This window comes from Erinaceus europaeus, chromosome 4 (genome assembly GCF_950295315.1).
Source record: "Erinaceus europaeus chromosome 4, mEriEur2.1, whole genome shotgun sequence".
In the NCBI taxonomy this organism is placed as follows: Eukaryota; Metazoa; Chordata; class Mammalia; order Eulipotyphla; family Erinaceidae; genus Erinaceus; species Erinaceus europaeus.
Window position 1 is genome coordinate 24746373 of NC_080165.1, and position 14242 is coordinate 24760614.

General features: G+C 46.5%; 1 protein-coding gene across 3 annotated transcripts in view; it reads right to left on the reverse strand.

Moving 5' to 3' along the window:
* RANGAP1 (Ran GTPase activating protein 1) overlaps positions 1 to 14242 on the reverse strand; it is a 43323-nt gene that overhangs the window by 11761 nt on the left and 17320 nt on the right. For all 3 annotated transcript variants that reach the window (XM_060189035.1, XM_007523414.3, XM_060189034.1), the window contains exons 4-7: positions 12826 to 12885; positions 6373 to 6552; positions 2109 to 2243; positions 602 to 760 (exon numbers count right to left, since the gene is read on the reverse strand). In XM_060189035.1, coding sequence (XP_060045018.1) covers positions 602 to 760; positions 2109 to 2243; positions 6373 to 6552; positions 12826 to 12885 — 534 coding nt within the window. The remainder of the gene's footprint in view (positions 1 to 601; positions 761 to 2108; positions 2244 to 6372; positions 6553 to 12825; positions 12886 to 14242) is intronic.

Consider the following 14242-nt stretch of genomic DNA (forward strand, 5'->3'; position numbering starts at 1 on the left):
TTTTTTAATATTTTGTTTATTTTTTATTTATTGGATAGAGACAGAAATTGAGAGGGGAGAGGGAGATAGAGAGGGAAAGCAACAGAGAGACACCTGCAGACCTGCTTCACTACTTGCAAACTTTCCCCCGCAGGTGGGGACCAGGAGCTTGAACCTGAGTCCTTGCACACTGTAGTGTGTGTACTCAACCAGGTGTCAACCACTGCCTGGCCCCCAATTAGCCACTCTTCTTCTTCTTGAACTAGGGACTCCCTAAAGGATGAGACTGACTTAACTCTTGGTAAAAAGCTGGGACTGGAGATAGGGGCTCAATAAAGAGCTGGTGAAAGAACTAACGAGGAAAAGTCAGGCTGGAGGGACTCTGCAAACTGTGAACAGATGCAGTCCCAACAGTCCAACAATGGCAGTAGAGATACTCAGAACTAGAACTGCCCGGGCAGGCACACATAGCTCAGGACACATGCCCTTTCCTGGACACCTCCACAGGGGCGGGTCCTGGGGGTGGGGGGAGGAGGGAGCAGCTCCTTGCCATTCACTTTCTTGCAGCGGCAACAGCTAGGCCATGTACTAGGTCAATCAGGCCCTGTTGAACCCATCTCACCTTGGCCATGGCCACAGCGCCCTTCTCGGTGAAGGTGTTGTCATTCAGATTGATGACCCGCAGCAGAGGGTTGATGGCGAAGGCCTGGGCAAGCGCAGTGATGCCAGGGTGGTTGATGCCATTTTGTGGCATATGAACCTCCTCCAGAGTCCCAATGATCTGCACAGGGCAGGAAGGAGAGAGGAGGCATGGGTCCCCAAGTGTCAGTGCAGCTAGCAGGCAGGGGAGCAGCACCTCATACCAGACCTGGCAGGGGCTGCCATCAGTACTAGCAGAGCTTGTCAGCTTTGAACACAGAACTCAAATTTTTGGGCACAGCTGCCTTTGATCCTCTCTATAATCTCACGAGCGAACCCTGCTCTAAAAGTACATGGGCTCCCACAGGAGGATCAGTACCTCTAGTTAGGTACAGTCACCTTTAACATATGATCTCAGAGGATGGTTAACTAGGCCCCTCCAACTCCAGAGAGGGTGGCAGAAGTATCCCTGCAGACGGGGATACGGGTGGGTAGGAAGACACTTCTCTGTGATAACCGCTTCCTATCAGAAGCAGGGGGACTGCTTGAAAGGCAGGACTATGGGGGACAATGCTCAGGCATGAGTACAATTAATGTGGGTAGAATACTGCTTGTTGAAGAAAATGCTTACACTGAAAGGGACAGTTTCCAAAGTTGCCAGTCTTTTGGGGTAAGTGCAACCCTCTGGAGAGCTCACCATCATGAGCGCAGCAGTGTGGGGTGTGTGTGTGTGTTGTGTATGTGTGTGTGTGTGTAGGGGTAGGTAAAGACATCTGTCTTGGGGGTAGATAGCATAATGGTTATGCAAACAGACTCTCATGTCTGAGGCTTTGTCAAGTTCCAGGTTCAATGCCCCACACCACCATAAGCCAGAGCTGAGTAGTGCTCTGGTAAAAAATAATAATAAATAAATAGAAAAAAAACAAAACAAAGAAAGTATAAGCACGTTCTCTGGTAAAAAAAAAAAAATCACAAAGACATCTGTCTTTATCTAGCCTCTGGGTTACTATTCCTGCCTACTTCCCAACCTCAAGGGCAAGTCTTATTTTGTTATTGTGTGGGGAATCCAACCCAGTGCTTCCTATTTATGAAGAGTGTGCTGTCACTGAGCTACTTCCCAGGCCTCCAGGACTAGTCTGATATCTCCATCTTGTGTCTGCTCACTAGAGGCCAGAGACAGGGTCCCAGCATGCTTAGGCTAACTGCCATGCTCCAGCACCACCACTCCCATTCTCAAACTTGGCAGATGTCACTCACTGTTAGGAATAGTCTTGTGACCTCAAACAGAGCTCTAATGAGCGACTGCCAATTCATAGCTGGTAGCAGGTAGCACAAGACAGGAATCCTGCCTCCTCATATGGTGAGAGGGCAGGCAGTTCACTTGGCATCTCTCAGCTGATCTCAGGTTGGATGCATACCCAGGAACGTAGTCCTGCTAACTCTAACTCACCTCAGTTGGTAGGGGGGCAGGATGAGCTGGAGCCACTCACCCCGAAAGCATCTGCCAAGGCAGTAGCTCCATCATTTTCCAGACGGTTTCTGCCAGCTACAAAAACCTTCAGGGCCAGTGGCTTGCCTTGGGCACTGGACTTCCGGTAACACTCAGTCAGAGCTGCTGCCAGGATCTGTAGAGTAAAAGACAAGGAGTCTAGGGACCAGGTGGTGGCGCACCTGGTTGAGTACACATGTTACAATGTACAAGGACCCAGGTTTGAGCCCCTGGTCCCCACCTGCAGGGGGAAAGCTTTGCAAGTGGTAAAGCAGGACTACAGGTGTCTCTCTTTTCTCTCTCTATCTCCCCCTACCCTCTTGATTTCTGACTATCTCTATCTAATAAATAAAGATTAAAAAAAAAAAAAGGAGTCTAGATGAGAGGCGGGGTCTTCAACATCTCACATCACCCACGGGGGGTGGACAAGGGGAAACAACCACACAAAAGCACAATGATGTCACAAACCACGTGGATCCAGCCCCATATAGATTAATTGCAAAGGGCTTTTATTTTTTATTTTATTTTTAAAATATTTTATTTTCCCTTTTATTGCCCTTGTTTTTTATTGTTGTTGTTATTGATGTGGTTATTGTTGGATAGGACAGAGAGAAATGGAGAGAGGAGGGGAAGGCAAAGAGGGGGAGGGAAAGACAGACACCTGCAGACCTGCTTACTGCCTGTGAAATGACTCCCCTGCAGGTGGGGAGCCGGGGGCTCAAACTGGGATCCTTACACCGGTCCTTGTGCTTCATGCCACATGCACTTAACCCGCTGTGCTACTGCCCAACTCCTGCAAAGGGTTTTTATATCCATGCCTTTATATGTGTGCCCCACCACCCTGTGGGACAGAGAAGACTGAGGTCCAGAGGTAAAGGTGAGACTAACAGAGACAGTGACTAAGCCAAGTACTGGGGAAGTAGCTCCCTAGTCAGCTACCTTTACTATCACACATCCTGCCAAGATTCTAGACCACCAAGATTCCAATTTTGGGGCTGGGAAGTGGTACACTTGGTAGAGCACACATGTCACCATGCACAAGGACTCAGGTTCAAATCCCTAGTCCCCACCTATGGGGGGTCGGAGGGGAGAAGCTTCATGAGTGATGAGGCAGGGCTGCAGGTGTCTTGTCTCTGTCTCCCGCTTTCCTCTCCATTTCTTTCTCTCCTATCAAAAGTAAATAATAGGGAGTCAGGTGGTAGTGCAGCAGGTTAAGCGCACATGGTGCAAAGCTCAAGGACAAGTGTAAGGATCCCAGTTCAAGCCCCTGGATTCCCATTTGCAGGGGAGTCACTTCACAGGTGGTGAAGCAGGTCTGTAGGTATCTATCTTTCTCTCCCCCTCTGTCTTCCCCTCCTTTCCCCATTTCTCTCTGTCCTATCTAACAACGATGACATCAATAACAAGGGCAACAAAAGGGAAAATAAATAAATAAAAGATCTACTCCCATTCTAAAAAGAAACAAGAGTAAATAATAATAATAAATAAAATTAAAAACAAAAAGATTTTCATTTTCCAATTGAAGAGGCTCAGGCTGAGCAAAGAATGGAAACTCTCCTATGGCTGCTAAGCAACTGACAGACTCAACCAGAATGCAAAGCTCCTGGCGGCTCCTCTGAGCTCACAACAGCTCAAGCGAGTCAGCTGAGGTGGCCCTGCTCTTGCAGCACTAGCTCATGTATACTCAGCCCAGATCGCATTGTGTCTGTCTCAGCTGCTATGTAGAAAACCCAAAACCCCATTTGCCTTGTCCTGGTGTAATGCCTGGAGGCAGCTTCCCCCACAGGGATGTCAGCAAAGTAAGCACTCCAAAACAGGCCAGGTGGTGGCACACCTGGTTGAGCTCATACATGATAGTGCATGAGGACTTTGGTTCAAGCCTCTAGTCCTAACCTGTAGGACTTTATAAGTGGTGATGCAGTGTTACAGGTCTCTCTGTCCCTTTCGACTTCTGTCTGTCTCTATCCAAAATAAATAACAAGTAAAATAAAATTTAAAAAAACCTCCAAAATGTTAGTGATGAGAACTGGAGACACAAAGATCAAAACACAAGAGAGTCATAGGGGATTGATGAGACAGCATAATGGTTATGAAAATAACTTTCATGCCAGAAACTCTGAGGTCCCAGGTTCAACTCAGGCACTACCATAAGCCAGACTGAGTAGTGTCATGGCGTGGGGGAAAAACAGTTACAGAAAATGTGATAAGCAAGATTACAGAGCAAGTATATATGAGGCCCTAAACACATTCAGCAAAGAAACTCCCCTACTTTGTTTCAACCTCAAAAATTGCCTGGGAGGCAGATGGTAGTGGCTTCATGTCACCGAGGAAGCAGAGGTTCAGCTAAGGTAATGCAAGCACACACTCAATAGTCAGTCTGACCCTTTGGTCCTGACTGCACAGGGATGTGTAAAGACATCCATCACAGGTCAGACTCCAGATGCCTGCTATGCATGCTCCCCACTCTCCCTGCTTCCCTTCTGGGACCACTACCAGAGACCTTGCCTGCTATAGGAGGCCAACTTGGAGACATACCCAACTCTGGGTTTGGAAAGCTGTCAGCGCAGAATCACAGGTCAGATATTGGCTAAATATCCAGACCTTAGTGCCTGCAGGAGAGGAATATGAAAAAGCCCAGTAGCCAAAGGCTTCACTGTGCAGCAAGTGGCGTGGAAGGTGAAGGGAGACAAGTTCAAGTCAAAGTCCAGAGTGGAGTCTGTCTGCTGGGAGGACCCCAGCCCTAGAGTTCAAAGCTCTCCTTTCCCAACCATCCTGTGCACTCCTAGGTTGGGCTTAGAACAAGAGAGTGTGGGCCAGTGGGAGGAACTCAGAGTCCCCTCAGTGCTGGGGACAGCCACAACAGAATGGAGTCCTCCATTCACTGATGACTGAAAAGCAGGCATTTGACAAGCTGTCTCTGGCTCCTCAGTACACACCTATGCAGGTTGGGCCGGACCTGTTTTTTTTTTTTTTAAGACTTAAAAAAAATGTATTTATTTCCTTTTATTACCTTTGTTTTAAAAAAATATTTTATTTATTTATCTTCCCTTTTGTTGCCCTTGTTGGTTTTTATTGTTGTTGTAGTCATTGTTATTATTGATGTCGTCGTTGTTAGCTACCTGTGCTTAACCCGCTGCACTATCGCCAGACTCTCTGCCCTTATTGTTTTATTGTTGTAGTTATTGATGTCGTCGTTGTTGGATAGGACAGGGAGAAATGGAGAGAAGAGGGGAAGGCAGAGAGGGGGAGAGAAAGACAGATACCTGCAGACCTGCTTCACTGCTTGGGAAGTGTCTCCCCTGCAGGTGGGGAGCCGGGGGCTCCAACCGGGATCCTTATACCAGTCCATGTGCGCTTAACCCACTGCGCTACTGCCCGACTCCCTGTGCTGATGCAAACCTACCTGTATGTTAGCGCACACACAGTTTATTACCCAGTTAGACTTAAGGGCGGGGAGGAGCTGGCTGAGGTGGGTGCAAGAGTGTCTCTGCTACCCCAGCTCCACAGGGCTGTAGGAAATGGCACCTGCTCCCAGAGCCTATAGACGTGGGTTCAAATCCCACATCAGCTCTACACCAATCATGTCAGTTCAGGGTCTTATCTCAAGAGCTCTGAGCCAAATACAGTGATCTGAAACGCTTTCAGTGTGGCTGGGAATCATTGTCCCCATCAGTTACATCCTATGTTCTAGTCCTTTCTCTTATCTTTGCTGGTTGCAAAGGAATACAGTAGACACTCAGCATTTCTAAAATCCAAGTTTATGGGAGCCAGGATGGATCTAGAAGAGAATGAGCAGGGATAGTCTTCCAGTGCAGATTATGGGAGCAGAGGAGACATCTAACACTGAACAGTCTGACTTGCTGGCAGGACAGAAAGGTACTCCAGGCAGGGCCCCATCCAGGAGCAAATATGAGCTGTGACCAAATCTCCTGGGCATATGCTAGGGCTCACGTGGCTCTGCCAGCTGTTCTGAGGATATGGCAGGTCTTGGGATGCCCCAGGCTCCGTGAATTGCAGAGCCAGCAGGTCAGCACATGGATGCAACACTGCCTCCATGTTGCCAAGGCAACATGGGTATGGTTGCTTGGCAACCCCACCCTAATAGACTCCACTGGCCACAAAGGTCATCCTTCTTAGAAGAGAAAAACAACAGGCTAACCATTCTAGACGGTAGGTGGCCAAAGGCACATTTTTCAAGGAGAGGAAATGTAGCAGAGGACTATAAGGGAAGGGCAATGAGGGTTTGGAGGAGGGGCCGCACCTACCTTGCCACCACCAATGCCCATGCCACAGTTGTTGAGCTTAAGTTCATGCAGGGTGAAGCAGGCAGGACTCTTGAGCAGGGCCTCAAATCCTTGCACGCCATCAGGCCCAAATGCGTTGTCACTCAGATCCAACTCTACCAGCTGGGCTCCAGCTGTAATGAGTCCCTTCCCTAGTGAGATCTGGACACAGAAGGAGCTCCCATCAGTTCCACCAACACCTAGCAAAATGCTGCTTCTGTGTCTTCCCACCTGCACCCACGATGCCCCCAGACTGGTGGGGAACTGGCAGAGACACAGACCATTTCAGTACAGAGCAGTTCATACTAGATACGCAGCAGGAGGAAAGCCTGAAGGAGGATTCTTATTCAGCTGGGGCATAAGACTAGGGGTGTGAGGCCGTCAGGGAAGGCTTCTTGTAGAAAAGGGCATTTGAGGCTCAGTATGGTTGAGAATCAGTCAACAAAACATGAGATTCTTATCACAGAAAAAAAAAACATAAATGAAGCAGCATGCTCTGCGCTTGGGGACAAGGAGTTGAAAGACTCCAGAAAGGGGCCGGGCAGTAGCAAAGCAGGTTAAGTGCTCATGGAGCAAAGTGCAAGGACTGGCATAAGGATCCCGGTTCAAGCCCCCGGCTTCCCACCTGCAGGGGGTTGCCTCACAAACATTGAAGTAGGTCTGCAGATGTCTATCTTTCCCCCCCCAATCTGTTTTCCACTCCTCTCTTCATTTCTCTGTCCTATCCAACAACAATGACATCAAGAACAGCAATAATAGTCACAACAATGATAAAACAACAAGGGCAACAAAAGGGAAAAAAAAACAGCCTTGGGGCAAGGTGGTGGCGCACCTGGTTGAGTGCACATGTTACAATGTGCAAGGACCAGGTTCCAGTCCCCAGTCCCCACCTGCAGGGGGAAAGCTTCATGAGTGGTGAAGCAGTGCTGCAGATGTCTCTCTTCCTCTCTACCCCCTTTCCCTCTTGATTTCTGGCTGTCTCTATCGAATAAATAAATAAAAATAATGAAAAAAATTTTAAAGAATACAAAAAAAAAAAAGACTCTAGAAGAGGCTGAAGCATGAGGCTTGGCTAGAATGGAGTGGGCGGGTAAAATAGGCATGAGCTGTGAACCTGAGCCAAAAAGCAATAGGTTTTGAGAAAAAGAAATGCTAAGCTTTAGGATGTGAGTGCGATCTGGTTGATTTTGTGCCAGGGTTGATTCGGCTGATCAGGCTGGCTAGGCAGGTGTCCCCTTCCCCCCTCACTGCTCCATGTGCTTCCCTCCAGAAGTTTTGTGTTCGGTCGAAGAGGACGGTCTTCCCTGAATAGAGATAGAAGTCTTTGATCGAGGGCATATGAGTAGCTAAGCTCCCCTGCTAGAACCTCCAAACAAGCTCTCAAGAAATGCTAAACCTCCGAGCCCCCGGCTCCCCACCTGCAGGGGGGTTGTCTCTTCACAAGCGGTGAAGCAGGTCTGCAGGTGTCTGTCTTCCTCTCCTCCTTTCTGTCTTCCCCTCCTCTCTCCATTTCTCTCTGTCCTATCCAACAACATCAATAACAACAACAATAAAAACAACAAGGGCAACAACAACAACAACAACAAATATATATATATATAAATTTTAAAAAATGCTAAACTTTAGGTAAGACAAATGGTGCAATGAAAAGCCCATTGTGAGTTTCCAATAGTTGAAATTGTTTTACCTGCAGCCCCGGAGATAGTACAGTGGATTAAATATTGAACCTTCTTTTTTTAAGAATTTATTTATTTATTCATGAGAAAGATAGGAGGAGAGAATGAACTAGGCATCACTCTGGTACATTTGCTGCCGGGGATCAAACTCGGGACTCCAAAGCTTTTATCAATGCGCCACCTCCCGGACCACACATTTCTTGTTTCCACATAACAATTTAACCTCCTCTAGGTCCTCCTCTGCCATCATATTCTAGGACCATAACCTTCCCCCTTTTCCTGCTCATTTTTTTTTTTTTAATGAAAGGTATCTAGTGAAGTTTCCCCTCCCTCCCAAATAGAGGAAATGACCTTGATGATCAGTAGAATTGTTTGCTCCTATGGAAGGAAGGGTTCAGATGAACTTGACCATCTAGATTCAGAAGGCACCACTCAAGAAATAAGGATGGGTTCTACGTGTCTAGCTCAGGTGTCTGACTCAGAGTACTAACAAGGATTGCTAATATAGGATCAATTAATTTTCAGTTTTGAACAATTACTCACTTAAATGTATGTAGTCCCCTACATAGCAATTATATCTCACAGGTGAGAAAGGAAGGATGTATCAAAATGTTTGATTGACTAGCAATAAAACCCACCATTTAATTAAATAAATTTATTTATTTATGTCATCTCTGGGGCTCCAACACCCAGGCAGAGTTTTCTTTTTTTTTTCTGTTTGCAAATCAAGATAAAAATGAGATAGCACTTCACTCCTGTGAGAATGTCACACATCAGAAAAGGTAACAGCAGCAAATGCTGGAGAGGGTGTGGGGTCAAAGGAACCCTCCTGCACTGCTGGTGGGAATGTCAATTGGTCCAGCCTCTGTGGAGAACAGTCTGGAGAACTCTCAGAAGGCTAGAAATGGACCTACCCTATGACCCTGCAATTCCCCTCCTGGGGATATATCCTAAGGAACCCAACACATCCATCCAAAAAGATCTGTGTACACATATGTTCTTGGCAGCACAATTTGTAATAGCCAAAACCTGGAAGCAACCCAGGTGTCCAACAACAGATGAGTGGCTGAGCAAGTTGTGGTATATATACACAATGGAATACTACTCAGCTGTAAAAAATGGTTACTTCACCGTTTTCAGCCGATCTTGGATGGACCTTAAAAAACTCATGTTGAGTGAAATAAGTCGGAAACAGAAGGATGAATACGAGATGATATCACTCTCAGGCCGAAGTTGAAAAACAAGATTAGAAAAGAAAACACAAGTCAAACCTGAAATGGAATTGGAGTATTACACCAAAGTAAAAGACTCTGGGGTGGGTGGGTGGGTGGGGAGAATACAGGTCCATGAAAAATGATGAATGAAATAGTGGGGGTTGTATTGTTAAATGGGAATCTGGGGAATGTTATGCATGTAAAAAAAAAAAAGAAGTAGAAACGCAAAGCAGAAATTGACTGAGTTTGGAGTATGGCACCAAAGTAAGAAAGCAGAAGTATACTAGAGTTTGCAGTGAGTACCTCCCTAACACTTCCTCTACACTATTCCAAGCTTTGGGTCCATGATTGCTCAACAATTTGTTTGGCTTTGTATATTAACTCTCTTTTCAGTCACCAGGTTCCAGATGCCATCAGGATGCTAGCCAGGATTTGACTTCCAGAGGCGGAGCTACGAGCAGCAGATCGCTTTCTCTCCTCTCCTCTCCTCTCCCGGATCAACTAGGAATACCAAAGGAGACCACCCGGACCGAAACAAGACAGGACTAGAATGACCACAGAAACCCAGTGAATCACCCGTGAGTACAAACACGCGTGGCTGGTAACAGAGAGGAGAGAGGGGCCTAAGGAGAGATTAAGTGACTGCTAACAGTTCGACAGTTTGTCAGTGGAGACACCACCTCCAGTCTGCTCCACCAACAAGGGGACAGCTGAAGGGAGGAAAGGACTCCCCAGAGACTCACCAAGTACAACTCTGAGTCTCCATTGCTACTACCCTCAGAATCTGGAGCAGCAACAGGGAGGGACACCAGGGCACAGAGATCTAACGGGGAAACTCAGGAGAAGACCTATACCTCGGTGGCATAGCTGAAGGGCTGTGAAAGTCTCTTTGCATAACCACTGGATTATCTCTGCCACACCCTGCTTTATCTCTTGGTCAGGAGTCATTGATTAAGCCAAGAAGCCTATTGATAGTTTAAAAGCCCTCAGGCTACCATAGCCTACAGGGGAAAAAAAAAGGCTTTTACACCACTGAACTCCAACTCAGGGATTGAAAAAACTGTTAACTTATATAAAATGGTTAAAACAACAAGAAAAAATATTGGAGACTCGAACCAGGACAAGAGTCCAGCTAAAAGTCCTCCAGAGGGCGAAGCACAAAACAACGAGTTCAACATCCAAACATTAGCTAAGGAAATAATAACAGGAGTGAGTAAAGAATTTGAAAAAATTGTAATCAGAACTGCAGGAACAACAAATGAGAATATGGAAGAAAATTCTAATAATCTCATGGTTATTAATGAGCTGAAAGCTGAAATTGCTGAGCTAAGAAGGCAACTAGCTGAACAAGCTAAAACAGTATCAGAGCAGGACAACAAAATAGATGAACTCCAGAAAGCAGTAGAGGGCAGAGAGAATAGAATCAATGAGGCTGAAGACAGAATTAGCAAGATTGAGGATGAATTAGAGACAACTAAAGAAGAAGTAAGAGATCTCAAAAAGAGATTAAGAGATGCTGAAAACAACAACAGAGTCCTATGGGATGACTTCAAAAGAAACAATATACGCATTATTGGCTTACCAGAGGAAGAAAGAGAAGGGGAGGAAGAAAGCGTTCTCCAGGCCATAATAGCTGAAAATTTCTCTAGTCTAGACAACACCAAAGACATAAAGATTCAAGAAGCCCAGAGGGTCCCAAACAGAATTAACCCAGACCTAAAGACACCAAGACATGTCATACTTAGATTGGAAAGGAATAAGGATAAAGAAAGGATCCTCAAGGCTGCAAGAGAAAAACAAAGAGTCACCTACAAAGGAAAACCCATAAGATTAGCAGCAGACTTCTCCATACAAACACTACAGGATGCTAGCCAGGCTTCCCTGGATTGAAGACCCCACCAATGTGTCCTGGAGCTCAGCTTCCCCAGAGACCCACCCTACTAGGGAAAGAGAGAGGCAGACTGGGAGTATGGACCGACCAGTCAACGCCCATGTTCAGTGGGGAAGCAGTTACAGAAGCCAGACCTACCTTCTGCAACCCTTAATGACCCTGGGTCCATGCTCCCAGAGGGATAGAGAATGGGAAAGCTACTGGGGAGGGGGTGGGATATGGAGATTGGGCGGTGGGAATTGTGTGGATTTGTACCCCTCCTACCCTATGGTTTTGTTAATTAATCCTTTCTTAAATAAAAAAAAAAAATCAATAAGTAAAAGGGTAGGGACTGGCAAGATAGCTCACATAGGTGCTTGCTTTGCTATGTGAGAGACTAAGGTTCAAACCCGACCAGTCTCCACCATTCTTTTTTTTTTATTCAATCACAGGAATGAATTTACTTAATTTGTACATGGTTGTTTTTTTTTGCCTCCTGGGTTATTGTTGGGGCTCGGTGCCTGCACTATGAATCCACTGTTCCTGGAGGCTATTTTTCCCCTTTTGTTGCCCATCATCGTTATTATTATTGTTGTCATTGCTGTGTCATTGTTGTTGGATAGGACACAGAGAAATCAAGAAAGGAAGGGAAGACAGAGAGGGGGAGAGAAAGATAGACACCTGCAGACCTCTTCTTCTACTAATGAAGCCACCCCCCGCAGGTGGGGGCCGGAGGCTCGAACAGGGATCCTTACGCTTCACGCTATGTGCTCTTAACCCACTGCGCTACTGCCTAGCCCCAATTTGTACTCTTAAATCTCAGTTTTGCCTGGTTCCTGTTCATCCTTCAAGGCTGGTAACTAACTTCACCAACTCTCCAAGGGCTTCCTCAATCCCCTACCCAGGTAGTCTCCTGAGGACTCCCTATGACTACTAAGGCAACGAACAAACACTAGATTACCCCTAGTTATTTGCTGTACTGGGATGTTACCAAATGAGGTTGGTGTGTGGGCATCAAAGGAATCCTAGTGTTGGCTAAGTGAATGAAGACCTGAGAAAGCAGCCCCAGAGTGACGGGGGAGGGCCTCTTAACGCACATGACCATGCACTAACTGATCAAGAGCATGGGTCAGGTCTTGTGCTTTAAGCTGTCTGCCAATTCTGTCTTCTTCCCTTGAGCGCCAAGCAGGCCACAGTTTTATGCCCATCTACACTGAGAAACTGGGAACCTGACCTAAGCCAAACAGAGCCTTAGGAATGGGGAGGAGGAAAACTGAGGTAGAGGGAAGCTACTCATGATAAGGTGCAAAGCAAAGGATGTGGTGTGAAGAAACAGAGGGGCTGGAGGGAGTAGCAGCAGGAAAAAGACTTCAAGGTACAGAGGAGGGAGGTGCCAGAAAAAGAGGAGTGGGAGAGCAAAGAGTGAGAGACACAGCTCATTCATGCAGCCCATGAGTGAACCCCAGGAATCCGCGGTCTCAGCTCTGTCTCATGCAACCCCTATGTTCCCATCCTCTGCTTCCCTATTATCACTCCCATTCGCCCATCAGGATACCAGGGAGACGCCATGCTTGCCCAAATTCCACTTCAGCATCTCAGTGATTGACAGGTGGACAATGTGTCCTGGGACAAGCAGAGGGCTCTCTATGCCCGGGGAGAGGAGTTAATCACTTACCAGAGCTGGTGGGATCTCCGACCGCAGCCTCCCTGTGAACATGTCGCTCCAGTGGCATCGCTTTGGAAGGAGGAAGAAAAGGAGTTAGCAGACCCCCAGAGAAGAAGGCTATAGGCAGCATTTACACAACAGACTTGGACAACTGAGTATTATAACATTTTTGTTGTTTGAGCTTTGTCGTTACAAAGCTAAACCAAGGGCCAAGGTGGTGGTACAGCAGTGGTCCTGCAGATGCAGACATGAGGGACTAGCTTCTGGCACCAAGTACTCTGGTCTCTCTTTGTTCTGAAGAATAAACTAAAAAAGCAAAAACAAACAGACCAACTCTAACCAAAGCTGACAGAATTTGGAGGCCTCCAAGGGTTGTGAGGACTCATTAATAAGGAAAAACCCTGGTCTATCTAACCTGCTTTTCCAAGCGTGGAGAATCAAGTTGGGCTACTAGTTGAGGCAGGAGGATAGCCAGAACCAAGATGCCAATCTCCTGACCCACCAGTGCTCATTTCCAATCCCAGGTCTCCACAGTGTGGGCTGCAGTAGCATGTGACACAATTAGGGCTGGAAGAGGAGTAGAGAGAAAATATGGGACTGAGCAGCAAGAAAAGCTACTTGGTTCTTTTTCTTTCTTTCCAGACTTTATTTTATTAATGAGAAAAGTCGGAGGAGAGAAAGAACTAGACATCACTCTGGTGGTACATGTGCTGCCAGGGATTGAACTCAGGACCTCATGCTTCCCACTTGCCTCCAGGGTTATTGCTGGGGCTCAGTGCCTACTACAAACCCACCTGCTGCTAGAGGCTATTTTCCCCTTTTGTTGCCCTTGTTATCACTGTTATTATTATTATTGCTGTCATTGTTGTTGGATAGGACAGAGAGAAATTGAGAGAGGAAGGGAAGACAGAGAGGGGGAGAGACAGGTAGGCACTTCCCCGTTTCTTCTTTCTTTTTAAAGATTTTACTTATTTATTAATGAGAGAGAAAGAAGCAGAAAACACTCTGGTACACGTGCTGCTGGGGACTGAACTCGGGGCCTCATGCTTGTGAGTCCAATGCCTTATCCACTGCACCACCTCCTGGACTGTACTTAGTTTTTATTTTGTGTGTGCGTGTGTGTTTTTAAGATATATATTATAAATTTTTTATATTTATTTATTTTCCCTTTTGTTGCCCTTGTTTTTCATTGTTGTTGTAGTTATTGTTGTTATTGATGTCATCATTATTGGATAGGACAGAGAGAAACGGAGAGAGGAGGGGAAAACAGAGAAGGGGAAAGAAAGACACCTGCAGACCTGCTTCACCGCCTGTGAAGCGACTCCCCTGCAGGTGGGGAGCCGGGGTTCGAACCGGGATCCTTAGGCCGGTCTTTGTGCTTCTCCCTTGATTTTTTTATTGTTGTTGTAGTAATTATTGTTGTTAT